Source organism: Pangasianodon hypophthalmus, chromosome 25 (genome assembly GCF_027358585.1).
Source record: "Pangasianodon hypophthalmus isolate fPanHyp1 chromosome 25, fPanHyp1.pri, whole genome shotgun sequence".
Classification (NCBI taxonomy): Eukaryota; Metazoa; Chordata; class Actinopteri; order Siluriformes; family Pangasiidae; genus Pangasianodon; species Pangasianodon hypophthalmus.
In genome coordinates, this window is record NC_069734.1 from 6,875,967 (window position 1) to 6,903,021 (window position 27,055).

The window sequence follows — 27,055 nt, forward strand, 5'->3', positions numbered from 1 at the left end:
ACTTCTTTTTTTGAAGGCTTCAATAAGGATGAACTGTAAATGAAATACACTAGATATTTCTAATGTAGTGCCCTGAAGCCTCAGTTGCTCTTGCTGTTTCATTGCTTGCTTTTTCTAGCATTGTAAATCTGTGTGTGGACGCATAAGGCAGAGACGCCTGGCTAATCAGTTCGAGCCGCTTGACTCTGGGCACAATACCATGAGAAATAGCAAAGATGGACAGATGGCATCTGTCAGACTGGCACCAAACAGGAAAACACACAGCAGATGCAAAGCCAGCATGGACTTGCGTTGCATGCACATACATTCCTTTTTTTTTTTTCCAAGGGTGATGTACAAGTAGTTGCTTACACACATACACAAACAGGCACCCTGCTGGTAAATAGCTCACCTTTCTGCTACAAGCGCCCCCATGGAGTGCACACACACACACACACACACACACACACACAGAGTAATGGACATTAGGTAAGACAGTGCTCTCTTTCCTGTAGGTAGTCCCCTACGTCCGTAACATGCCCTTGTACTGTTCAATTCATTGACATCCTAGATAGTATGCACTAATTACTCACACCAGAATGCTTTCAAATTTCTTTTACTGTGCTATTTTAGTATAAGTTACGATTTATGTTTATTCATGGCTTGATTTGTAGGGAGGTGCAAGTGGAAACTACCATTCCCATTGATGAAATTAAAAAAAGCTGACACTCCTCTTTTTTTTCATTTGCTTTGATTTAATGCCATTACATTAATATAGTATATAAATATATAATAATAGTACTGTGTATTTTTGAGATTGCTCTGGAGTTCTTCCTGTCAAACCAGTCAAAGTTATGATCAGGGATCATGCGCATACCTAATGAGGAGTTGGTTATGTAGATCTGTACTGTATGCCTTAAACTGGTAATGTAGTTGATTTTGTTGCAGCTTGGCAAAGTTAGAACCCACAGAAAAGTCAAAATGAACATAGTATACAGTAGCTACAACAGGGTCTGTGGACTTCCTGTTTCTGAGCATTTTGGCTCTGGTAGATCTTCCTACATCCAATCAGAGAGTCTTATTTAGAAATATGAAAACTGCAGATACTTTTATCAGGGGAAAACAGTGTTTGCAGACTGACAGATGTCCTTTCTTAACATAAAAACCTATGGTGTATGTGTGGTATCCACAAGTATAACATTGCATTCATGTCATATGGGACTAACTGCAATTGCCCACTGGGAATTCTGAGTGGGAATTTTTGTGAGCCCAGAAGAGAGGCAACGTACATGCCATGCATATAGAGGAATAGTCTTAAAATAGGAAAGTTAGTATAGGTTTTATTTTATAATAAATTACAAATGAAAACGTGCACCACCTGATTCAATTCTGTTAAAAGACAGGAGTAAAAAAAGTGGCTGCAGTCTTTCATTCCAGTTTAATAAGAGCCACAGTTATTAGCTGATTAGATACCAAGATCAACTGATTAAACCTGTGAAATCATGCAAACAAGACTGGATTAGGAAGAGATATGCTAATGTTTAATATGAGCTAAGCTATATGCTGATGCTAGTTAAAAAAGGGTATAAACTCCTACTAGTTGCATTAGTTCTAGTTAACGGCTAAAACTAGCTGTTTCATCAGAGCTGTGATCACAACTTAAGAAATGTTAGTAAATGGTCTACATATGTATACCTGTCAAAGGCTTAATTGAGGCTGATTTAGAGACTTTGTGCTGCAAATGTACTGCTGTGTGCCATCTCAGAGCCGAAATAGTGGAGCAGAAGTAGCGCAGTCCCATCAGAGCCCCAGTACGGCTGCTCTCTGCCACGGCTTTGCTTTAGTTACCCTGCTTTTATATGTAAATAACACAGTCTTGGGGTGCAGTGGGACTGCAAGCTCTGGATCTTCATATGCTTATTCATAACTACCAGGGCTGGCTGGTATAAACGATCTTGCACTGATAAGCCCTCCCATCTTTTTTTTTAAAGAAAAATATATAAAATATTAGACCCAATTTTTGGCATTCACATCATCTTATTTGCTCTTGGTTTAAAGTGTATTCATTTTTTCTTTTGAGGAACCAAGAACAACAGCACCAATTACAAGTGAATTAGAAGTGAACAGCTGATTTATTTCTAGCCCAGCTTGTTGACTCACAGTCGTGTCAAATGATTACACGCTCCCTCCTAGATTTTGTGTGCATTGAGGATATTTTTTTAAAGCCAGCTTCGCTTACACATCCATAATCAGTAATGATTGAGAAGACAAAGTAAATGAACAGATGTACAGATTACACAAAGGTACAAATGACAGAACCATAAGTTATGCATGGTTTGATTGAAAGAGCTAGCTAATGGCAAGCTTTACTGACATGACATGATTACGGACTAGAAACACTTGACTTACAAAATGTAGGAATCACAAATGGAGCTACCAATCTACCTTTCAATGAGTGTGTTTCTATGTGTATAAGTAATAACCTACGACGCCATGCTAAAACGCTTAACCATAATGGTTGCATAATAGTAACACAGAGGTACTGATAGGTAGTACATTTTGTTTTCAATACCATGAACAGCTATCGCTGATCACAATACATCATATTACACATCATAGCACGGATACACTTTCATGCAAAATCCTTAAAACTGAGGCACTGTTCATATTTAATGTTGCATTACGTGTTATCTTTAAACAGCGGTGTTCAACTAATGAGATATGGCCTCTAAAACACACACACACAGACACACACACAGACCCTTCACCCACATGCCCACACACATTCACTGCAGATAGTGATCTTTTCACATGAAAAGATCACACACAATTACACACACACACACACATTTGTGCATGTTACGCCATGCATCTCAGTATCAGCACATTTCTGAATGTATATTTTAAGAGAGAGGAGGGCACAGGAAGTGCAAATAAGTGACAAAAACAATAAACGAGTGAGAGGAATGCCTTAATTGTGTGTGTGGAGCTATTCTAAAGATGACTCACACCCCACTCCCCTCTTTCCACTTCATGCCTTCATCCCAGGAGCTTTGTGTCACATCCCAGCACTTCCTTAGTGTGTGTGTGTGTGTGTGTGTGTGTGTGTGTGTGCATGTACCCATCTATTTATACACATAAATGTGTGTATGTGTGTGTGTATGTGTGTGTGTCTGTGTATCTCTGTGTGTGAGTCAACACTGTTGAGGGACTCTGAGCAGGTGAAACGTGAAAAATACTGGGCACTGGGGACAGACACTAGAGGGTTACTGCTGAAAGAATGCCATATTTAATAAGGTATAATCTAGATTATATTTTATGGCTGGTTGTTCACCAACAAGAGTAACATTGCCAGAGGTTGAAGGTAATTCCATCACTTGACCATAATGAAACAGGATTGCTGTAATATTGTCAAACAGGCTGCAAAGGTCCCTTATTGATAACCTTTAAATTGCTGCATCTTGACTACAAATGTTTAAAGGGTGACCTTAACAAATGTAGGGAGGAAACTTTGCCATTAATGTGCAATATAAAATTCAGCAAATCCTTTGCAACAGCTTTTCGGGAGTGCTCTGCCTTCTTGCCTTCTTGTGATCGATGAGACATAAATTTGAGTGCTGGATGCCAAAGAGTGCACAGGTGAACAGGCTGGTTGCCATGCAGCATTTCTATAAATTCCTCTTCAGTGTGAAACTAACTGCCTTCTGATTCTCTATATTTAGCCCTTATCTAACATTGCTTACTGCAAGCTAATGAGACATGGGCATGCAAATGTATACTTATCTTTTAAATTAATGTGCATAATTTTTATGTGGGTTACTTTGTAACAGATTTGATTGCATAATGTGTAAAGAGATTAAATAGTAAGATTGCAGTGTCCTGTTTGGGTGTACAGACATATTCAAGATTAACTGATCTAAAGTTTTTTTTTTTTTTTTTGTAAAAATCATTGAATATGTTTCAAATAGCCTGCAGCTGTGTCTTTTCATGCTAAGTAACTATGCAAGATGTAGTCAATACAGTTCAGCAGTTTCACTCAAATACAAAGTAGGAAGACAAATCAGATCAGATCTCTGATCATTTTTAGTCCATAGTGTCTATTTGTATGTGTGTATGTCAAATTACATTTGGTAATCTATCCAACAATAGAATGAGTGTGCTATCCCAATGCAGTTCACCGGTTATTATAAAAAAAAAAAACACCACATAGTATGCATGTTATATTCACCTCCTCCTTCAAACATATCTTCCAACCCTACAGAGGGCGCTATCCTCCCTTCATTCACTTCCTCCTCCTACCTAACCCTTGCTATGAGGCATGCAACCCGTCAAGCGTAGCCCTGCACCTGTATTCTCTCACATGTGCTTGTGTGTTCGAAGATCCCAAACTGAACGGCGAGGCGGCTAAGGCAGCGCTGGCCAATGAAGACTGTCCACACATAGACCAGGCCATTTCTCCCGAGGACGGCCAGATTTTTAGCCCCTGCGAACCACGCGGGGAAACTCCGTGTTTCCTTCTAAACATGACCGGCCGAGCCACACACCCTGGCGCCAGAGTGAGAAAAGGTACGTAGCAGCTATTCACATACACACAAACACATCTTTACACACAAGCTACAAATCACAAATGTATTACATACACATAGCATACACACAACCATCTATACTTCCCAAAATTATACTGAAGCAGAGCGCACTCATAACAGAGAGACAGTGAAAAGGCCTAAGAACACAATGCAGATCTGCAGTTCAAGAAACTCTTCTATTGGAATTTTTTTTCAGCCTTACTTGCACTCAGACACCAATCAAACATGCTGTCTGGACTACAAAAACAATCTTTTTCAGTTTTTACATTTAATCTACATTAATTCCATTAGATAATAACCTTATGTTCACATTAGCAAGCGAACATTCTATAACTAGCAACATTCCTTTTCTATGTACTTGCACAACAGGGGCTGCAATTTCAGCAATAGCAGCAAGGGACAACATTTGAATTGAGATATTCTCAATTCTATGCAAATTAATTTTGATGCAGTAAAGCGATTAGTTCCTATTTAAGTGGTTGCTACATGTACACAAGAGACTACATGTGACGCAAACAAACTTGTCACTTGCTAGTGTGAACATAGGGTAATGGATACAACATCTTGAACCTCCAGAGCTCTAGAGCTACATAACTACATTCCTTCAACTCACTCCACTTTTCTAAACATGCAATAAGTTTTTTTTTTCTCTCAGCACCGTCTTGCATTATGTTCAATCTCACTTTGACTCACATACAGCTGCCTACTGGGGCCAACCTTAATCTTCCCTTTTTTCTGTTTTTTTCTTTGTCGTTTGTTTGTTTTTTACTTGTTATCTCCTCCACTTGCCCGTCTGTCCGTCTGTCTGTTTGTATCTATGTTATTCCCTCCATCTTTTCCCCTGGGTCCTCTGATTGGTTCATAGCTGGAACATTCTCAGGGAGGACAGGGGGGGAGCCGGCCGGTCCCACACTAGGCTACCCGCTGTTGCAGCTAGGGTGGACACACAGCCAGGAGGATGGCCATGCCAGAGTCACCACCTGACTGCCAGCCCCACTTTAATCACAAATAGCAGAGTGCAGATGCCTTTTAGGACAGCATTAGCAACTAAGACACCCTCCATCCCCTGCAGCTTGAGTGATCCCTATCATATTTACACAATATTTAAATCAGTATAGGGAAATACCGCTTGTACACACTCACCCTCCTGCAGCCATCCTAAATACAACCAAGACTGTTTAGATGGAAATTCATCAGCTTGTTAGCTTTCAACCACAAAGCCAGAAGCAAGGAGTAGGTCATAGATAAACATTAGGACTGAGAAAGCTTTCAGCAAGACCTTTTCATCCCTTGTAGCCAGACTGGAGATGGTCATATATGTGTGTATAATATTCTAAGCAGAGGCTACATAAGACCAATAAAAGTTGAACCAGAATGTCAGCACTAGCCAAGCAATAGCACTGTCTCTCTGTGTCTTGTGTCCAGCTCTGTGTGAGCATGCTCTGTTTAATTCCACAGTTTCACTTTTAGAAGCACCATAAGAACAATCAACAGCTACACACCACACACACTTCTCCTACACACACAGTATATTTCTGTCTCAGTGTGCTGTTTAAAATGTGTTGATTGTGTTTGTAAGAGCTTTTGTCAGTGTGAAAGTATTTTTATGTACATATGTAGGCTATGTGAGCAAACGTGTGTGTGTGTGTGTGTGTGTGTGTGTAAGAGAGAGAGAGAGAGAGACAGAGAGAGAGAGAGAGAGAGAGAGAGTGTCCGAGTGTGTTTGGATGTATACGTGGATGTTGCTGTTGTAAGCGAGTTCTGTTTTTTGGTGTGCTGTTGTGTGTGTGGTGTGCATGTTTTGGGCCAGTTTATGGGCCTCCCAGCATGCTTTGTCCTGCTGCTAGGGCTGGTATTGGTTGGGAGAAAGGGGAGTCCATAAACAGAAAAGTCATAAAGTGGGTAGTAATGAATAGAAAAATAATCTTAGTGTTGATCTTGACAGCCATTATAGGTCACTTCCTGTAACCTTTCAGGAATAAATAGATCATTCCTGGGCAGTTGTAAGATGATTTAAATATCACTTTTGCAGAGGGATTTTGGGCCATAGCTACTAAAGCTATGCAGCAGATCTGCCTTATATTGCTGAGAGGAAGACATGCAAAACTGTGGATCTACTGCACCATCCATATGTTAATTAAAGTACTCGTGCAAATTTTACCTTATGTTTTGGCCTCACTGCCATTTTCAGGCCGTTTTCTGAAAGCTTTCCATTGACAATGGAGCATGAAGATACTAGAAAATGGCATTCCAGGTGTCTAACCCCATGGGTGTCTAACCCCTGATCTTTACATAATTTCTGTGATTTTCAGTGCTGCAGTCACTTGCTCTATGGCAAACCGAGACAATGAACATTAAACACACTTTCTTGCAGCCACAGTACTGCTTGTATACTGTACAAAGCAGTCACAGGAAATTAATTCATTATTTTCAAAAAGATGTGTTTTTTGTGGAAGAAATTGTCATTTTAATGTGGATGGAAAGACAAAATGGATAAGAAAAGGTATGTTTACTGTTAGTGTACATTTAAGTGTGTGTAACATGAGGTGAGATGCAGGACACAAGTGTATAACCTCAGTATGTGCTTTAGTGAGGCAAATCCTTAGCAGGGGTCAAAATATAGGCAGGCAGTGTTAATTTGGGATAATCTTTAATCTACTGTATGCCAAAACAGGCAAAGGTCAAAACCAGGAAGTACACTGAAAAACCTGGACTTAATGTTACAAAAACACAATTAGACTTTGCACCACTACAAAGAAACATCAGTGTATACATAGACAACCTAATCAAGGAGTAACACAAAACAGGTGAACACAATCAGGTAACAAACCAATGATATGATGGGGGCAAAGTCAGGAATAGAATACAACACCAAATCACATGATGCAAAGGGGAAAACTGTGAGTGAGGCAAAATAGATTTAAAAAAAAAAAAAGATGATATGTTTTAAAATTTACCAGTGTTAGTGAACCAGTTACCAGAGTAGGCCTTAGTAAATACGGCCCTTTTTCCCTCTTGAAGTACAAATAAATTTTCCAAATACCTCAAACATATTTGTAGCATTTCTCCTGCACCTTGTCCTCCAGTCATCCTCTATCCTACCTGATACCAGCCCAAACATTTCTTGTGCATGTGTGCTCTTTTTAACTGCATGAAACCTGCCAGCTGGTAAAATGACCTCATCCAGATGTAAATCCATCCAGAAAACTAAAAACAGAGCTCAAAGTCTCTGTATCTGACTGTCATTTGCATATTCTTCTGCACTGAACCAAGGTTGGAAAAAGTCCTGGTGCATGGGCACTATAGTCAACAGAGCTGGCCAAGTGGGTGTTGTTATCCGCTAAGTCCTGTGCTCAGCTTGTTCTTGCGCAGAGCTCCCAAGCTCCCTTTATCCTGTGGGGAATGAATGGTGAAGTAGGGAGCAATGTCCTAATCCGTCTGCTAGAACTTTGCAGTCCTCCCTCCTTCTCTTCTAACCCTATAGCCTCTGCTGTGTTGGTGTGCACTGTCCTTTTCTGTCCTTGTCCAAGTTAGAGCTGTGCTTCTTTCTCTGGCTTTCTTCTCTCCTCTTTCTCTGTCTCAGTGGCTTTCTGTCACTGCTGTTTGTCTTTCGCTTTCATAGCGATGTTAGAAAGAAAAAATGTGCAAATGTCATAAGCAGTTCTCAGGGAAAGTGTATAAACCAGGCTCCATCTGCATATCCTACATATCTAATTAAATACATACTTGAGGTTTCATTTAATCCTCCCTTTTGATTTTTTTGCACTGTAGCCCTGTTTAATTCACCAGCAGACACATGTACATCAAACTAGAACAATAAATCTTTAAATGCAGTCAGTCAGTGGCAACTTGTAGCTGAAACGAGAGCCCAAGAGCGGTTGAGCGGTTTTCTACCCATGCTGCACTTCTTCTTTTTGTCCTTGCCTCTTCTGTTTCTTAATCCACAAAAATCTGCTCAGCTTCGAGTCCCCTTCCTTTTACACCTGCAAAATAGGTTTTCACCTCTGTCCAGTCTGACAGCAAAGCCCCCTGCCCTCCCCAGAAAACGTCTCCCGCATGCCACAGTCTCTTTCTGCTGTCCTGAGCAGCTGTCTCTCTACTGTTTCCTTCTTTCTCTATGTCTCTGTCCATCTCTACTCTTTTTTCGCAAATCTGGATTGTCCAAGAATCCAATGCTGTTTTTTTTTCCTCCGTGAGAAGTCTTCTCACCTTATTTTTCCCTCCCAATCGTCCTCATTGTGTAAGCTGAGTTGAATGGCCGAGGCGCAGTGGCAGGATGACCCTGAGCAACCCCACCCTCCCCTGTATTCTCTACTACAGATTCCTGTAAAGACGAGACTGTCCTAGTTAAGTATATGCAGGCAGAAGCGCTCCGTGTGACCTGACCACAGGACCGCAGCGACTCAGAGAGGAGAACTTTCCCTCTCCAGCGTTTCTTGGCTCCACAGTGGATTGAGGTCACTTTCCACAGGAGAGAGGCATGTAGGGAAAAGGAAAGAGACAAGTGAATAGGATACTGGTACTACGTTTGAGTATTTCCTTCACATACCATGATTGCGAAAGCATTTTTTCTGTCTGATGACCCTCTCAAAACAGCAAGGGGTCTTTTTTTTGGACAAGGACACTTTTTTAAAGACTGAAAGTGTGGACAATAATACATCAGCACCGAAGGCATGGTACAATCTGCTGTTGATTTGACAAAGAGTGGAATAACATTAATAATCAATGGTTCATTATATCCACTAACACTTCTAATGGTATAATCTACAATGTCCTATGTGACAGTTGTAGAAGGCTTACATTTTAGCATGAGTTGCATGGTGGTATGTTTAAAAAAATAATAAAAAAAATAATAAAATTGCTTACTGCTGTTATGAATATCTGTATGAAAAAAAACTATATTTTCTTTCTTCACTTTTTGAATACGCTTCATGTAGCCATGATTACAAGATGTTCAAAGATGTACATTTCCTTAGCAGCGAATTATTCAATTTTCCATATTTTCATTTGTGCTACTAACCACCTGTAAGCCAGCTCTGGTCATATTGACCTCAAATCCTGAATGAAAAACAAGTCGTTGCTGAGGAGGGCAAAAGAAATTATTTCAGTAAGCTTTCTGTGTGGTCAATTCAATCTTTTCATCTTGTTTCTGTTTGGCATGCTTGTGCTATTGAATCTTACTAAGAGAAAAATAAATGAGCAAATTTAGTTGATATTTTTCTGTTTTATGCTATAATATTGGTGCGTAGATCATGTGGAGAGCTATCGTGAGCAGCTGTTTATTTCACATATTAAGTACAGACTTTTGACAGTGTTATTTTTGAAAAATAAATGAACAAAAAAATGACAAAAAATGTCATAGTGTTAAAAGAAGGGAGTCAAGATGTGTGTTGCACATCTTTACTCATATCTTTTCTTTTAGGTACAAAAATGAGTAAAAATTTTAAAAAGACAAATGTATATTTACAACATAAGAGCACTGTATGCAATTTAGAACTGCGGGGAGTGAATCAGATGCATGCACAATGTTATGCAAAAAAAGAAAAAACTGATAGAGCACATGGTTCCAATTCTAGCATGAAATAAATTTTGTATGAAACCTGTTTGCAGAGTTTGGTTTTTCATTGAATGGAAAGGAATGTTCTTTTTTTTTTTTTAAATTAATTCTCTCCTGGTATATACCAATACTCTCTTTGGCCTGGTGACAAAAGGGCAAAAAGAGGTTGTTAAAAAATGACTGAAGGGAGGAAAAGAAAAGAAAACCTGTGTGTCTGGAGGTGATAGCATGTCAAACTGCACTTCCAAGCATGGAGACAAACGAAACAAGCGACATTATGAGGGAATGGCCAGTAAATATGGGCTGCATGATTTAAACATTACGCTGATATAAAAGAACTGTATGTACAACCATCTTGTATTATGCATTAACCAGAGCATGATCGAGATGCATGTTAAACTTGTCTGCTTTACCATTTCATGCTCCTTTTATCTCTCCTTGCCTTCTTTCCATTTCCCTTTGAACATCATCCTCCACTCACCTGTCTGAGTAATAACTGGTGTGTTGTCTCTCTTCTTTCCCTGTGTGTAGCGGCGGAGCGGCCTGGCCGGAGCAGGCGGCCTGCAGACTCTGTGTGTGTCATGAACTGTGGTGTTCCGACCACTCTGTGCATGGCTCACAACACCTTTGATCACACCTGATTATCTTGTCTATTTGTCGTACAATAATCGAGTGGCTAAACCAGCTTACGAGAGGGAAGCGTCTTCTCATGCACCTCCCTCCCCTTTCTACACTTTTCTAGGAAGAAACGTTTCCACCCTCGTTTTGTTTGTTGCACATCTTACTGTCAACTTTTCTATTTGTGGTGTAACTGTGATGTGAGTAAGACTGTGTTTGACTGCATGAGTGTTATCATTCGTCTGACTATCCATGTTGTTAATGGGCTTTTTATGTCTACTTGTGGTTTCCATTGATAGCTCGGAGTGATGTTTTCACTCAGCTTCTCTGTAAGAACTGCTCACTAACCACTTGTATTTGTTATTCGCTTCAGCCATTCATGAAATTGCCTTTTCCGATACGTATTTCAGGTGTGCTTCAGTTTTAATGTTACAGCTACACATGAGTTGCCTTTCTTTGCGCTTTGCACATGCTAGCCTATTAATTCCTTGAAGCTAAGATAAGATTGAAGGTTTAAACTGAATTTTATATGATGTACTGTACATATTGTCAGCTGGTGGATGTGGACCCAACAAGTATTTCAATGGATCAAACCAAGTACTCAAAACTAATACTAGAATCGATCAACATTTGAAAAAAAAACAAACAAAAAAACTTGTACTTCAACAAGTTCAGCTTTCTGAGTATGAACCTTCATCTGTTGTGTTAAGATTAATGACCAAAACAGAATGTTTAAAGACAATTGGACAAAGAAATATATATTTATTACCTCTTCAAGTACAAAACAGATGTCTCATCTGTTCAGAGTCTGTGGCTCTAGCCAAAAGTGATAACATGAAGCTTTAAAACATAACCACTTCAAATTGATGTGTCTTACAGCCACAAACTAATCGCTAATGATTAAGAATTAAAAGGTAACTGTTGTCCCCATTCAGTCATTTATCAAGAACTTTGTAAACAAAAACTTTTATGTAGTTGCGCTTTCAAAGATGAGTTGAGAGCCCCTGGTATATGCCATATTAGATCAGTTTTTACACCAGCTTTACCTCAACCTCAGTCCGATTTAATGTAACCAAAACACAAAGGAGAAAAATGAACTTAAACAGGTTATCTTTGACCTTGCTCAGTTCTGTATATACAGTATTAAATGGCAAAATGTGTCTTTTTAATGCATGTGTATTTTGCCATTTAAGGATAGCAAAAGGATCACTACAAAAATGGGTGAGGTTGTAAAAACCCTCCTACATGGATTATTAATTTTTGAGATTGCTTAACATTAAAAATAAATTGTAATGCCATCCAGAGTGTATAACCTGAAAATTTATTGCCTCATTTATTATTGCAAAATGATGCACTTTATAATAACCAATTGTAGTATATATGAATTTCCGAACGTTTACTTTAGTTCACTTGAAACCCCGAATGAATTTGTAGGCTATGTAGAGGTTTTCATATGAGTAATAACTATGGCATGAGTAATTACAAAGCACTATAATGTTTTTTTTTTTACTTTTACCTATAATACAGCAATACAGTCATAGATTATATTATACTGCCATACAATATATTAATATTACAAGGCTTGCCTGCTAATTTCTTGAGCATGACCAAGATCTTGAGCACAAACATATATTCTGTTAGAATATTAAGCTTTTAGGTGCCTATGTGTTGCTGTATTTTTCCCTTCTGTCATCTGGACACCAGTGAGTGGACAGAGATAAAAATGATATATTACACTGTAACCTAAAAGCAAACAGCATGATTTGCAAATATTATGCTATATTGCATTCCTCAGTTCAACACTTTATATAAAACAAAAGCGACCTTGTACACGTAAACGAGCATGACACATCCCTTTTCTCTTACAGAGACTTTTGAATTAAGGGAAATCTAAAGCCTTTTCTGTAATACTGCTTCATCTCTGGTGTGAAATTGCCAGAACTGGCAGTACTACAAAAAGCAGAGGTGAACCTCAGATCTAGAGGTTTTATTGTGCTGTTTCAGCAGTTGCTGACGGAGATTATGAAGAGGATCTTATAAAGCTCATATCCAAAAGGAACAACGAGAAACCTGCACAAGAGCTGAGCAAACTATAAAGGCTACTTTTCAAACAGGCCCTTTGCAGCTGTTTTTGTGACATTTCATGATTTCAATAAAAAGACAATGACTTCAAAGAATAAAACATTCTTTCTATTCAAATACCTATGTGTGTAGTTGTTTATTCATATTTTTATTGTTTGCTCATCACAGAGTACATTTATTATGAAAAAAATTGCGCCTTCAAAAGATGCACTGCCCCCTGCATCCTAGACGTGAAGTTCACAGTGTTGTTCTATATATACTTATTTTTTCATCTTGGTGTTTGATGTGTGTGTGTGTGTATGTGTGTGTGTGTATGAGTTCTTTATTCCTTGTTCCCTTGCTGAGCTTTGATCTGTTCAGACACTATGGCAACCCTGTTACCTAATAGTGTAACCATAGCAACACAAGCGTGTGATCTGTTCTCAAGGGTGGTCCGAATTTCCCATGACTCTATGCTGTATGGGTTTAGCATTCTGAATCTCTCTCTCTTTACTATTTTATTGATAATATGTAAAATAGATGTGCATTTTTCTTTTTTTATTATGGGGGCGGGGCAAACATTTGCACTCAAGTATACATTTGGTATTCTTCAACAGATTATGTTAATATTCTGAATTATAGGGAAGAGTAAGTCGTGGAGAGACTGGAGCTTATTACTGCCTGTTCAGTAATACCATGCTTAGTACTATAATGCAAAGAGTATTTTTTCCTTTTTGCTTGTGTGTATGTGTGTGCACAGGTGTGTAATTATTTTGATGTGTGTGTTGCTGCCAGGCTGTCCCACAGGAAATAAGTTCAACCCTCACTTCCTCTCACAAATTCCCCAGCCCATGGAAAAGCTTTTTTAAAGATCTTTCATTGCAGTTTGCACACAGTTTGTTCTGATGAATGAAAACAGCAGCACAGCTTTAGCATTTAACATTTCTTTAGCACATAGAACATAAAGCTTCAGAGATGGACAAATATTATTGTGTACCATGGAACTGAACTTGTCAGGTGCTAGACATATTTCATTCAGCTGCTGTATCTGTATATTAGCGTAAAATAATAGCTATGATGAATTACTCCCTTCCTACACAGACTGTGAGCCGAGAGACTAAACTTATTCTAATTTGGAGTCGATTTATAACCCTGGCAACTGTTACTAGACTAGTGATTTTCAACATAATCTTAAGGACTTACACAGGATAAAAGATCTAGGTTTTAGATGAGTGGCTACACTCTACTGCACCAAAAAGTCCCTTGTGTAATTTATGCACACATCGCATACATTTAGTACAAACCGACTGCTTTATTATAACAGCTTCAGACCTGGCAACCTTTACACATTTTGCATAGGAACTCCACATTTTAACATCAGAGTATGTTTCTACATGTTATCACTCCAAATTTAGGCATAAGAGTTCTTTTCCCCAACAAAAACAGCAGATGAGCCAGTCAGTATTTAAATCTGGAATCTCCAATATGAAGTGACACCCCTGGAAGGCCCGCTCACATTTGTTTTTGTTTTTTAGCTGGTACTCTTGTCTCAGTTTTCTTGCTTGAAAGAACTAGCTTTCTGGCAAAGTAAACGTTTTGAGTTCATTAATGTGAAATTAAATCTATCAGTGTATGTGTGACATAGCTGACATCAGTTAATTTTTATTAAACTTTTAATTTAAAAATAGTAAAAAATGGCACTTTCTTAGCCAAAAGAGAAACAACAACAACAAAAGATTAAATAGGCCTATAATAAAGTGTCAAATCTAATACTTTACAAGAACTTTTATGGGTAATGTTAAGTAGAAAGTGATTAAAAACATAACTAAAACACTAGAAGCAAGTGTCAAGTACTTATGAACAATATCTATATTTTATTGTTTGGTGTTTTAGTCCTCTAAACTCCCAGACCCATTGTTGGACTTGAATTCCACATTTTTGTAATTAGCGACAGTTTATTACAGAATCTTTACCAACATATCCGTTCGCACAGAATATTTGTACAAGCCATTTTACAACAATCTATCCAAACTTGGGAATATACACAGTCCATAATACATGATGATTTTGGACAAGACTAAAATCTTACCTCCCCACATAAAAAAACTAATTCCATCTGAATAGAGTTTTAAAAAATAATGCTGAAAAAAACTTCCAGTAAATGCTGAAACAATCTTTAGCTATACATAAGGGAAGTGAATCACTCTGTGTGTATGTGTGTGTGTGTGTGTGTGTGTGTGTGTGTGATTTCACAAAAGCTTCATTTGTAATAGTAATTCACATATCATCAAAGACTGGAGACCTTTTTTACTCTGTGTTTCATGATTATGTAAGCCTTGCGGTGCTTTCTGAAATTACCTGATTCATTCTGTTGCTATGGTAACAAAGAAAATATCGCCTTCCACACGCACACACACGCACACACGCACCATAAATTTACGAATCTCTCTAGAATGGTTTCAATCTAGAAACAAAGAAACAAACACCCACACCCCTAAATCTATCTGCACTCCAAATCACCCCTAATTCACTGCATTTTACATCTGCAGCAATAACAGCACCATGGCAACATGTTCTCCATACACACTTCTCCTCTGGTTAACCCTTCACACAGGTAATATTTGCAGGTGATGCATAGCACAGCATCTTCCATTAAGCATACCTGAGAGTAAGAGAAAGCCAATGATATAAAGATACAAGATATAAAGCCAACCAGGGTTACTCAATCTAGAGAAGTGAGAAGGAATTCTGCTGGATATAGTGGGTGCAGGAAAGCCCCTGAGCTGTCAATGAGAAAGAGAGAGAGAGATGAACACTATAATCTGCAGCTGAGAACAGGTACACAGCTACTGCAGTATTTCACAGCCCAGTTCTCAGACCCATTGAGACAATCCATATTTTTGTTTCCTCCCACCTATTAGCAAAACTGTATAAAGTATTCACTGTTCCCGATTGCTTGGTACAGGGGTACTAAAAGCTAGTGCTGTTTGGGAGGGCCTAAAGAGTTTAGAAACACTGACTTGCAGCAATAGTGGCAGATATTCCTCTCCCCAATGGCTTTTGGCTGCACATTTGCCTCTTGTTCATGGACATGGATATGGTCAGGGAACAGTTACTTGCTGTGATGCAAACAACATGGTGAAAGATGTGGCAATATGGTGAAACATGTAGGCTGGAGTGTAGACTGGAGTAAGAGTGCAAAATGGACTGATATAGGAACATAACTCAAAACAAGTGCAAATGGACAACTTAGAAAAGGTACCACAGTAGGTATACACACACACACACATAGAATACGAAAAAAGTGTGTAATCTGCAATCGTTTTTGATCTGTTTTACCATGTCACACCTAATTTACACAGAATTGAGAAAACCCCATTCAATTCAAATGTCGCCATTTATTTTTTCATGATGTGACTGAAATTAGGGCTCTGTATCATGCTTATACAGTGAGAATTAATAGTAACCTGTCACTTTGTCCTTTGCTAGTGTAAACATAGGGTAAGGGCTTTACCATGCTGTGGTTAACAGTCACCAGTGAGGCAACACAATCTACTAACAGCAATTTCTTGAAATCACTGCATCAATGCAATTCATTCTAGAAGTGACTAGCATTGGAAAAAAAAATACCACATTATCAAAATAATGCACACAGGGTATATTCTTGAGACCAAATGGCATTACCACGTACTGCAACACATTTTCTGCGGTAGAAAGTATCCAGAAGTATGTAACATAAACATAAGCTACCAATATCCTTTCACTAGGTCAAGTTGACTAACACTTTAAGAACTAAGACTTTTTGGAAATGGCGACTCGCAAAGCCACTGAGTGTGTGTACTCTGTCTGCTCAGCACCTTGTGATTTCCCTGTAGTCACTTCATCTTCCACGGCTGTCATGCCAGCGGCCCAGGATGGAACAGCCGGCCCTGAAATTTTAATGCACAGCAATTAAACCTTCAGAATCGCTTAAGTGGGTTTGGCATAGTGGCAATGGAGATGGAGGAGCTCTGGAATGAGGATGCGTGGGATGGAGGGACGACACCATATTAGATGAAACTGGGGAGACAGTGCATCAGTTATGAATAGATGAGGAATTAGGTAGAGCAATGTTTTTTTTTTTTAAGCGTAGATGAGTGTGTTTGAGAATGTGTGTATTTTTATTCATTTTCTCTGAAGTAATTTTGCTAGATTGCACTACAGTAATAGTACTGGCTACATGTGATTTTCAGTAACTTTACAATCAATATGACATTATAAATTGCCATTGAGAGAAATGACCATTTTATATGCGAAAAACATAAACACTGTAGAACAGCACCAGAAATCATATACACTGAGCAAATGTAAACTAAATGTTTCTGTCTCTTCAAACTGCTGAGCCCTTGCCATCTTCAACTGCAGACTAAAGACAATCTATTGAATAAACACTAATTATGTTATTGGCTTGTTATCTGTGTATTATGTGCTTATGTATCAGCACTGAAACCTGCTTCTGTCGTTGCCCTAGATTGTTGAATATCTTTAGATTTTGTCCTGTCTGCATTGGTATATGGTAATGTTTTCCAGGTAGAAACCAAGACACTTTTCCAAGTCATTTTGTATAAGACCATCTGTGCCATTTATGCAAATGGAAGTTTTATATAGTCCATTTGTCCTGGTGTTTGAGCAAGTAATCATTTCTGGAAAGCAGAGATCGAAGGTACTTAAGTAATTACAAATTATTACAGTACTTACTGTAAATATAAGTTTAGGCGACTTGAAATTTACCTGAGTGTAATTAAAAATTAATGCTTGTGCTCTTATCCAATTACATTTCCATGAAAACATCAATACTTTTTATTTCTTAAGTTTTCATTCAGACATTTTAAGTACAAATCTCAAGGCTCTAAGTTCAAATCTGTTTCTTCCTTTTGACCAGCTACAAATTCAATCCGTCACAGTTTTACGCATTGTCACTTTATTTAAAACATTCAATCAAGTCCAGAGCAATTTTAATGGATACCACAACAAATCACCACAGAGATACCCTAAAGCTTGTTTTGGATGGTCCGACTTGGTCAGTCTAAAAGATTGCCCTTACTGAACACAGTTTATGCCCAAGTTTTATCCAATCTTCATTGGAAAACTTCATTTGAATACTATAGATTTAAAGCTAAAACTCTACTGAAAATCATAAAAGACCCTAATACATTTACTGAAGATCCTTTCAACACACTTAGTGCTGTTTGACTTTATAGCATACAGTTGTGGAAGAGTAATGAGTAATGACTACTTATGTCATCTGCGATAGTTTTCCTCATCCCTGTCACCTGTCTTGCTTGCTCATTAGAAATCTAAATCTATATTCAGATTTCTGTAAAGCTGCGTTGTGACCATTGTTAAGTCCTATATAAATAAAATTTAACTGAAGGGATTGAATTAAAACTTTTGTATCATTTCATACAAATTCTTATGTCATGTCAGTTGATTATGATGAAAAATCCTGCACTGACTTCTAAAATTTTTTTAAAAGATTTTTTTTTTTTTTTTAATGGAAGTATAATTGACTACGACTTCTGCTTTTAATTGAGTACAGTTTTGACATAATACCCATGTAAACATCATTTTCTGTACTTTATTGTTTATTTTTGCTTTGGGCAAATGGAGATTCTAGGTTCTTACAGTTAAGCATGATTTGTGATACAAGTAATGTCTAAAATAAGTGAATGAAGCTGTATCACACAAGAAACGTAGAGCTGGATGAACCACAGAAAGGGTTCAACAACCCAGCATCATCCAGCCAAGGGTGCACCCGGTCAATAGTCAACTGACCCATATTAATATATAATGTATGATCAGGAAACTTGAGTACAGAGGCTTTGCAGAACATCCATAACTGACACTCAGTAGAAAATGGGTGTAGGGGGGATGGGGGGAAGCTCATTAGGGCAGCAGTGATAGAGCGGTAAATTGAACTGGTTCTCCTGTCTGTTCAGCTGCCTGACCTGCAGTCTCCTGAGAGTTTTGGAGTGTTTCCACGACTGAGAGTGGCTGAGCATTTTCAGGAAGCAGGTGCGACACACACGTAGCTCAATGCTGTAGATCTGCTTTGCATGCTGTGGTTGGATAAATACTTGTACTTAGTGGTGTGAAGCAACCTGTATTTGTATCTTCTACATCTAAATACTTGGTGCTTGAATAAATGTTGCAGAAGGCAAATCAATATGACTTGCATGAAATAGCAGGTAGAAAATTGAAAATCACACCAAAGGTCAAATAAATGTATAAGCACTAAACAGGAAATGTATCATCCATGAACCCATCCAGCGTTCTAGTGAGCATGACCTCCAGGTCACATTGATTTTAGCCAGCTTTTTAGTCTGTGGGTTCTCCCCTGGGGCATGTAAGTGCTATCCACTTAACATTAGCCTCATTGAACAGCACTCCCCTCAACTGTTGATATAATATGAATACCTGTGAGTTAAGAGTGCACCTTAACTCCTATATATACTAAAAGCACCACTAACCCTGGTCATAACATCATCATTGCCACTAGTGTATTGGCTAGACACTTTTATTATGGCAGGTAGCGTTCATTTCCCACTAAGTATGACATTGCTTTCTGGTAGAGTCTAATGTAGCTCTCCTTCCAGTCAGCCTTTGGTTACTCTGCTGGCTTCAATGCACTTCAGCACACTGACTAAACACTCAGCTTGTATTAGACAACCCGGATTTCTGTTCCTGCTTTCTGCTTCAGAAATCAAAAGTGATCTTTGACCACCCATTACCTGTTAGTGGGTCAATTCAATTCAAATAGCCATTGTGACAAAGCAGCTTTACAGAAAGTAGACTTAGAGCATTAATGAGCAAGGAACCAGACTCAAAATGGAACCGATCCTCTGCTGGATGACACCAGATAGTGGGATTATAAATGATAAACATGATTACTTTTCTACATGTGTATACTACAAAGTCAGACAGTACTAAGTGTTTTGAAAGGATGTTAACGACGATTATATTGTGAATTGGAGTCCTGGAATGAGCATAGCACAATTTTTATGATTATAGCAGCAGTTCATAGGTACATATCTATAGTATCTGGGTGAGATTATCCACCGAAACAAGGATGAGTGTTGGGCATAATCTGTTTTTGGGAAGTGCAAATCTTTAAAGTATCCATGTGAGACCATCCCCAGTAGCAGAAAGTGAGTTAAAAGTGCTCCAAGCAGAAGTAGAGCATCCAGATCAGCACAATGGAACCACCCCATACATCATCTGAGGCCTGGAAGAGGTGATTTTTCTGCACATTCTTTAAAGACTTTAAATTTGTTTCTATGAGATGTACACACTTTTGGGGACACTAAAAAGTTTCAGAATTACCTGAACAAGAACTACACAATTCCTGAATGAGTTCCTCCACATCTTGGTCAGTCCAGTTCCCCATTTTAATCTCCAGTAATCTAGCTTGCTCTTAAATATCAGTGACCTGTTTATTTAAAAATGGCAGATAAAATGCAGATGATTTGTCATCCAGCTCCCAACTGGCGCAACAGAAAAGCGTTTGCCCTATTATTGGGAGATCACACATTTGAATCCCGATGATGCCACAGCCATCCGTGGCTGGAAGCCAAGGGAGCAAAACTGACTATGCTCTCAGGGTGGAAAGAATGGCATACTCTGTCTCACTTGTCAATCACAGAGAAACTACCCAGTCATGAGTGTCTGTAAGGTCATGTATGAGGAAGAAGGCAGCTGGGGATGTTATGCTGCCCTGTGACACACATGTGCAGCAGTTGGAAAAGAGGTATTTGGCTAGCTTCACATATCTCAAACGAAGCATGTGCTAGCCTTCACCCTCCCGGTTGGTACTTGTCATATGATAAAGGAGAGCTGTCTGGTAGGTGTGAATTGGCAGGTGATCAAATTTGTAGAAAATGGGAGAAAGAGTTGATCATTCTGGGAAGTTTGCATTTGTCCAATTAGCACTTTTCAGTCTGGCATCTTGCATCTCAAAATTCTCTTTTCCACAAAAAAACAAAAACCTGCTCTAGAGCAGGAACTAGAAACGTTCCTGGAACTATGACACAGCTTCGATACATGACACATGTTTTCTGAGAAACTTACTAGGTTTCTCAAAAAGATCCTGTAGTGGAAATGTGCCTTTGCAGAGCTAAAAGCACTCGTCACATAAATCACCCTGACTGTAAAATCACACATCATCTGTGCTCCCCATGTGGATGAATCTGACAGTTGCTAGACAATACATATTAAAAGAATATTCAAGTATTCAAAGTGTGATGAGCAGCATGTAATTATCTGCTGTCATTATCATAGTCTCCTTAGTAGGAGACAGCAGTGTTATGAATAGAAATACTTTATTGAGCATTAGATTATCTGTCACAGTTGCTGGTACCAGGAGAAAGATTTAGGCTCACGCTACTACATTTCACTATAATCACATATTTGTAAAGTCATACAGTGAATTTTTAGCACCAGACAGCTTCAAGGAGTTAAATTCCTAACAAATCTAAACTTTAACACATGGCAGCAAGAATGAGATGAGAGTAATACCTATTTCTGGTCGGCTAGGGCCCCAGTCATTTTAAATGAAAAATTTATATTTCTTTAATAAAATAAATTTTCACTTGATAATAATTACATTCTAAACACACGATTCACAACAGACAAATTCAGGACAAAATTGTACTAGAGTTTGAGTGTACTTTATTTTGGACATCATTTAGATAAAGTTTTTTTTTTCCTTTTTCTTTTTTGGTTGGGAAATGGTTTTTATGAAGCAGGTTTATAAAAGGTGTCACTAAGACATAACTACCACAACAAATAAAACTAACAAATAAGATATTGTGTTTCTTAATGATTCACTTAAACATTTAATTGGCTTTTTTCATTTGAATTTTAAGGACTTCACTCACTGGAGGCTCTGCACTCCAGTGCAGCATCTGAGAAAATGTACTTCCTTACTATTAACCCTGAATAAGTTTACAGCCTGTCAGCTGTCTTTGTGACATACAGACATACAGTAAGACATAAGAAAGTGGATCAACTGCTTGACACACCCAAAACAGAGTGCATAGCACATATTTTTGAAACTATCCTGGAGAAACATTTTGAAGACCTAAAAGACAGTTAGAGAGTAAAACTAGCTTATAGTACAATGTCTTAATTAGGAAGAGAAGGGTACATTTATGTTAATAAAGCTGGTGGTTTTGAAAATGTGGTAAAATATTTTCTTACTTTAAAGCTCCTGCCTACGGAAATACCATTTAAGTCACCAATTTTGTCACCAGTAGCACTGAGAAATTTTAAGGATGATTTTAAATCTCATAAACAGAAAATGCCTTGGATCAACAACAGACAAGTACTAAGAGACAAAGTTAATGAGTTGAATAAAGAAGCAACATTTGTCTATAATTACAATGAAAATTGCCAGGAGGTATTTAACAATGAAGGATATTTGCCATACAGATGATGATACATTTTCAATCAGGATGGTCAGCTGAGGCAGAAAGAGATACAGAATTAAAAAGCATGGGTGTGCAAAGATAAGATGAAGAACCATAGACTCAGAGGGTTAGCCCCATTTTGTTTCGGCTTGCTCCAGAACCACACATACGCAAGTTTATGTATAACACTTCAAGATGTAGAGCTCTGTAAGCTGTAGAGCTTTGATTACATACCTCCAGACTGGAGAAGAGCAAATACAGACAAACCTGAAAACAATGGGCTTTCAAGGCAGTTCTAAATGACACCATGGAGGACTCTCCATTGATAGAAGATGAACTTGAAATTGCACAGAAAAAATCATCCAAGTTCTGTTTAAGTCATACCTGGGATTTTTCCATTATGGAGTGGACTGCTTTTAGGTGAAATGATACAGCTAAAATTTACTCAGGTTCATTTTTCCCCGCTTCATTTGCTTAATCCTGTAGTTTCTGATATGGGCATGAGAGGCCTATGATCAGTGTCTAATGTGCTAAATATAGATATATGGTGAGTTGGCGGGGGCACGAAAGACAACAAAATTATACGTTTAGCATTATAATTTTAAATAAAAACTTTTACATTAACTTCCCTTTACAAAGTCTGAGTCCATTTAACTAAAAATTAAAGTTACCTCGCTAGCATGGAAGTTTAACTGGATATAATCATGCTAGTTAACTAGCTAAGTCATTAATTTACTAATGCATTATTTACTACACTAGTATAAGTTATGACAAATTGTCATTTCATTTTAAATACGTAAACTAGAAGCCCAGTTAGCCTGGTCACTAATTAGCTAAATTCACTAGCTTTTAGCTAACTTACCAAATTATAAAATAGTAGGAGGTAGCATTAACAGTTCAAAACAATAGCACCGCCACATTAACACCATCAACACTACACAAATTCTTCCTCTTTAGTCACATTGTAATGGTGAATACATACAACAATAAAACTGCATTTATTTCTGCTCTCTCAGTTATTTGGAATGTAAAGTGCACTCAACATTTATATGTGAAGTGTAAAAAAAGAATGTAAAAATTTATATTGATAATCGATTGCCTTAATATACTACATATAATTCATATTCAACAAGCAGGTTCAAAGAGTCGCGTGCAACACAATGCTAGTGTCTACGCTGGAACTGTAAATTATAAACATAGAAAGAACCAAAGAAAATGCTCTTTTGTGTTCTATTTTAATTTTTTATTTTATCCCATTTTCTGTTATTCACTTTGAGTAAACGAAATACAGAACATATAGTTCATTAACAAAAAAGAGAGAAGCAGGTAAATGATAGAATGGAACGCACTGCATTCTTCCCACAATGCACCTGGGCAAATACCAAAATAAATAAATTAAATAAAATTAAAAAAGGTCAATAAAAATAATTACAGAATAAAGATTTACTATATCTATGAATTTGTGTTTATTTGACGTGAGAGCTATAAAGAAACAGCCTCGATAGGAGGGTACTTTCACAATACCATCCTTAAGAAGTACTATCAGAGTCAGTAGGTTAAATATTGCCCGCGCTGATTGACTCCTCGAGTTGGTTGTTGTAAAAAGAGTCTATCTCGATTAAACAAAAATGTTCCTGGTTTCTTTAAATAAAAGTTAAATGTCGTCGTATTTTGGAATAATTAAATGAAAACAAAATAATCATATTACAAAATACTATTACATCCAATAGTAATGAGATGATCCGTATTTTCATAGTGTTCACTAATTGAAGATTTTCTACACAGGGAGCGCTAGTGCCATCTGGTGGTCAAAAGGAAGTGCAGCCAGTAGCCTGTAGTCTACTCCTAGTGGATGCTGCTGCAGGGTTTTAGGTTCCAGCTAACAAATCTGTGCCTTCTAATGAATTTTTTTTTCTTATAAACAATAAAGTCAACTGCTAACATGAAGTAATGCATAATAAACAAAACAAAACAAAAACAATCCCCTTATAGGATAGTTGTAAAATTGGTTATATCTGGTATTTACAGTAAAGCTGCTGACAAACCCATACAAAACCTTATTGATATACATTTAACTGTTACTTCATAGGCAAGGCTCAGCGGGCTTATCTTAACTGTAATATATGGGAGAGTTTAGTTGTTGATTTTGCCACTGACAGTGCTTACCTGTGGGGAGTGATTTCATTTTAGTTTTAATTTAAAAGGTTTTAGCTTTTAAATGAAAACAAATAGTAAATCATTATTAGACCGTAGGGCAGAAATCAATTACTACCTGCTTACTATTATTTTTGTGCTTTGATTGAAAGATGGGATGAATTTATGCGCTAGGATAAAGTGCAGTATATCAAAAACACACAACAGAACAAGTATCGGGTAAAGTTATATCTTATGCAGTTATTAGTCAGTTGGGAGAATTTAAATTACCTGGTTATAGGACACCCAATCAGAAGGCCCCATATTGTCCTAAAATCAGGCCCATAATTCTGCAAAGTTCTATGAAAGATTCAAAAACGTGGGGTATAGTCTCTCCATGCAATTGTTTAAAAAAAAAAAAAAAACAACAAAAAAAGAATGGTTAGCTACCTGTCTCATAACATATACTTTACAATTTAACACATTTGTGCCAACCAACTGCCCAAAGTTGTTCTATGTTTAAATTTAGATAGCTAACATAATGGTGGTGTATGTAATTTGCTAGCTAGAATTAGATGCTAGCTTTCTTTTTGAAACAAAATGTAATGCCATTTAGTAAACAAAGTTCAAGTGACTTAAATTTTTAACTGTTAAAAACTCAGGCAGTTATCGTGATGGGAAAATGAGGAGTTGGTTCATGTCTAATAGATTTGTTATTTTGATGTGAATATCATGGGCTTTAATTTGTTACCTGAAGACTCCAGGGCAAAGTCGGCCATTCCAATCCCATCAGCCCTGTGGAGGCTCAGCACCCCGTGCACTGTACTCAGCTTCCTGTCACATGACAAATCAACAAAACATTTTTTAAATATATTTTATGCATGTCATCAGAACAGCGTGTACAATACACAATGTAGACCTGTAGACTAGCTAGCTCACCGCCAAACATATCTATGCTGATTGTCTACATTTAATTTTTTCCTGAACTATTCAGTTATTGTGTGTGGGTGTGTGTGTGTGTGTGTGTGTATTTCTAACTTCTGGGTGTCTACTCTGAGGTTGAGCAGTACGTGTCGGAGTCGACGTTAAGTGGACACGCACATACACACACACACACACACACACACACACACACACACACAAACCATCTGGTTTAGCAGATTGCAGCAAAATAAGATGCTCAACTGAACTGATATGCAAAAATACACACTTACTTCCTCATTTGAATCAACAGCTCCTACATATTTGCTTGCAGCATCTACACATACACACACTCACACACACACATTGTGGCCCTCGAGTCAAATGGACTCATTTATCATTTTTAATAAAAGAAAAAATATACATAGAACAAATCTTTTTTTCTGTGAGGAACATGTGCAAGGAAAAAGATTTTTTGAACACACATCCTACACATTTACATCCCATATAAGGTCCTTGGGTCAAGTTAACCAGAGAGCAATAAATAGTTGAAAAGGGCACTTGAAAAAAGGCAGGTCATTGTAAATATGAAATTGAAACACGTTCATGTCAGAGACACAAGATACGAGAACAAGTCCAAAGGTCCTGAGCATCTGCAATAACAGCGAGAAGCATTCGTAAAAAAGCTCCTGTTACCCTCAACTCCATCCAGACAGCCACCACTTCCAGTGCCTAAAGTTATCAGTGTGTGTGTGTGTGTGTGTGTGTATCTGTGAACATTTTAGGAGTATTAGGTGTCTAACAAACAATTTTCACCATTGCAGATCCACACTAAGTTAAAATTTAGTTGCTATGGTTTACATCACCTACACTGTGTCTTCACTAAGAGCCTGTTAGTTAAAATATAGTAAACCAGAGAATGTGATCCTGCGGGATGAATAAACTCGGAATTATAATAACAGCTATAGAGTTTCACGTTAGAGTGGCATATGCCACAATATCATGATTGTAGTTTTTTAAATAAATAATTATAGAATACAGTGATCACACTGCTGCATGGGACACAAACAAACCTGCTGGAAAGCTTGTGTCATGTCATGATAACATTAGCTAAAAATTCCAGGGGGAATCGGTTGGCTATCGTTTTAGCATAGATTATCTTACCTGTTCACTCTTGAATGCTTTTAAAATTCTGGGGCTGAGGCCAGCTTTAAAAAGCCATGTCATCACGGCTAGCTTTAGATCAGTCATTGATGGTATGGAATTGTGTATAATTGGCCTGTCATGCATCGGTGTGAATTTTCTCAGCATATTCAGCTGTACCATTCTGAAATTGTTGTACTGGATTCTTGTCAACTGGTTATTCACCTCACTCCCCATCAGAACAGACTTTTCAAAGGAATAAATACACCTGATTGACTTGTATATCAATAATTATCATCAATATGTTATCTTCAATTGTGCAAAAAAAAAATGTATTTCATGATTAAATTCTGAGTTTACTTTTTTTTTTGGTTTTAACTTCTTTCATCTACATCAACTATTTTCACCTTGATGAGCAGTTGCTTGCTTAAATGGGTTTTTGAATCACATTTTCGTATAGTCCCACTCCTCTCTCTGCTGGCCGAAAATGTTCACTGCAATCGGAGAGATTTTTTTGTTCTCTTTCACTTTTATATACCATATCATAAGCTGCAACTAAATATCAAGCCTACTTAAGAGACATCAAAGACAAGTAAACTTTATATCCAGGT

The 27,055-nt window shown here is 37.8% G+C and overlaps 1 protein-coding gene across 3 annotated transcripts in view; it reads left to right on the top strand.

Moving 5' to 3' along the window:
• Positions 1–14,212, top strand: part of kcnc1a (potassium voltage-gated channel, Shaw-related subfamily, member 1a) — a 42,389-nt gene extending 28,177 nt beyond the window's left edge. The window contains exons 3-4 of one of the 3 annotated variants that reach the window (XM_026937575.3): positions 4,360–4,545; positions 10,654–14,212. In XM_026937575.3, coding sequence (XP_026793376.1) covers positions 4,360–4,545; positions 10,654–10,763 — 296 coding nt within the window. In that variant the 3' untranslated portion in view covers positions 10,764–14,212. Of the gene's footprint in view, positions 1–4,359; positions 4,546–5,430; positions 10,219–10,653 lie in introns of those variants that run through there. The other 2 variants (XM_026937576.3, XM_026937574.3) reach the window with 2 other exon arrangements.
• The last annotated feature ends 12,843 nt before the right edge of the window (positions 14,213–27,055 follow it).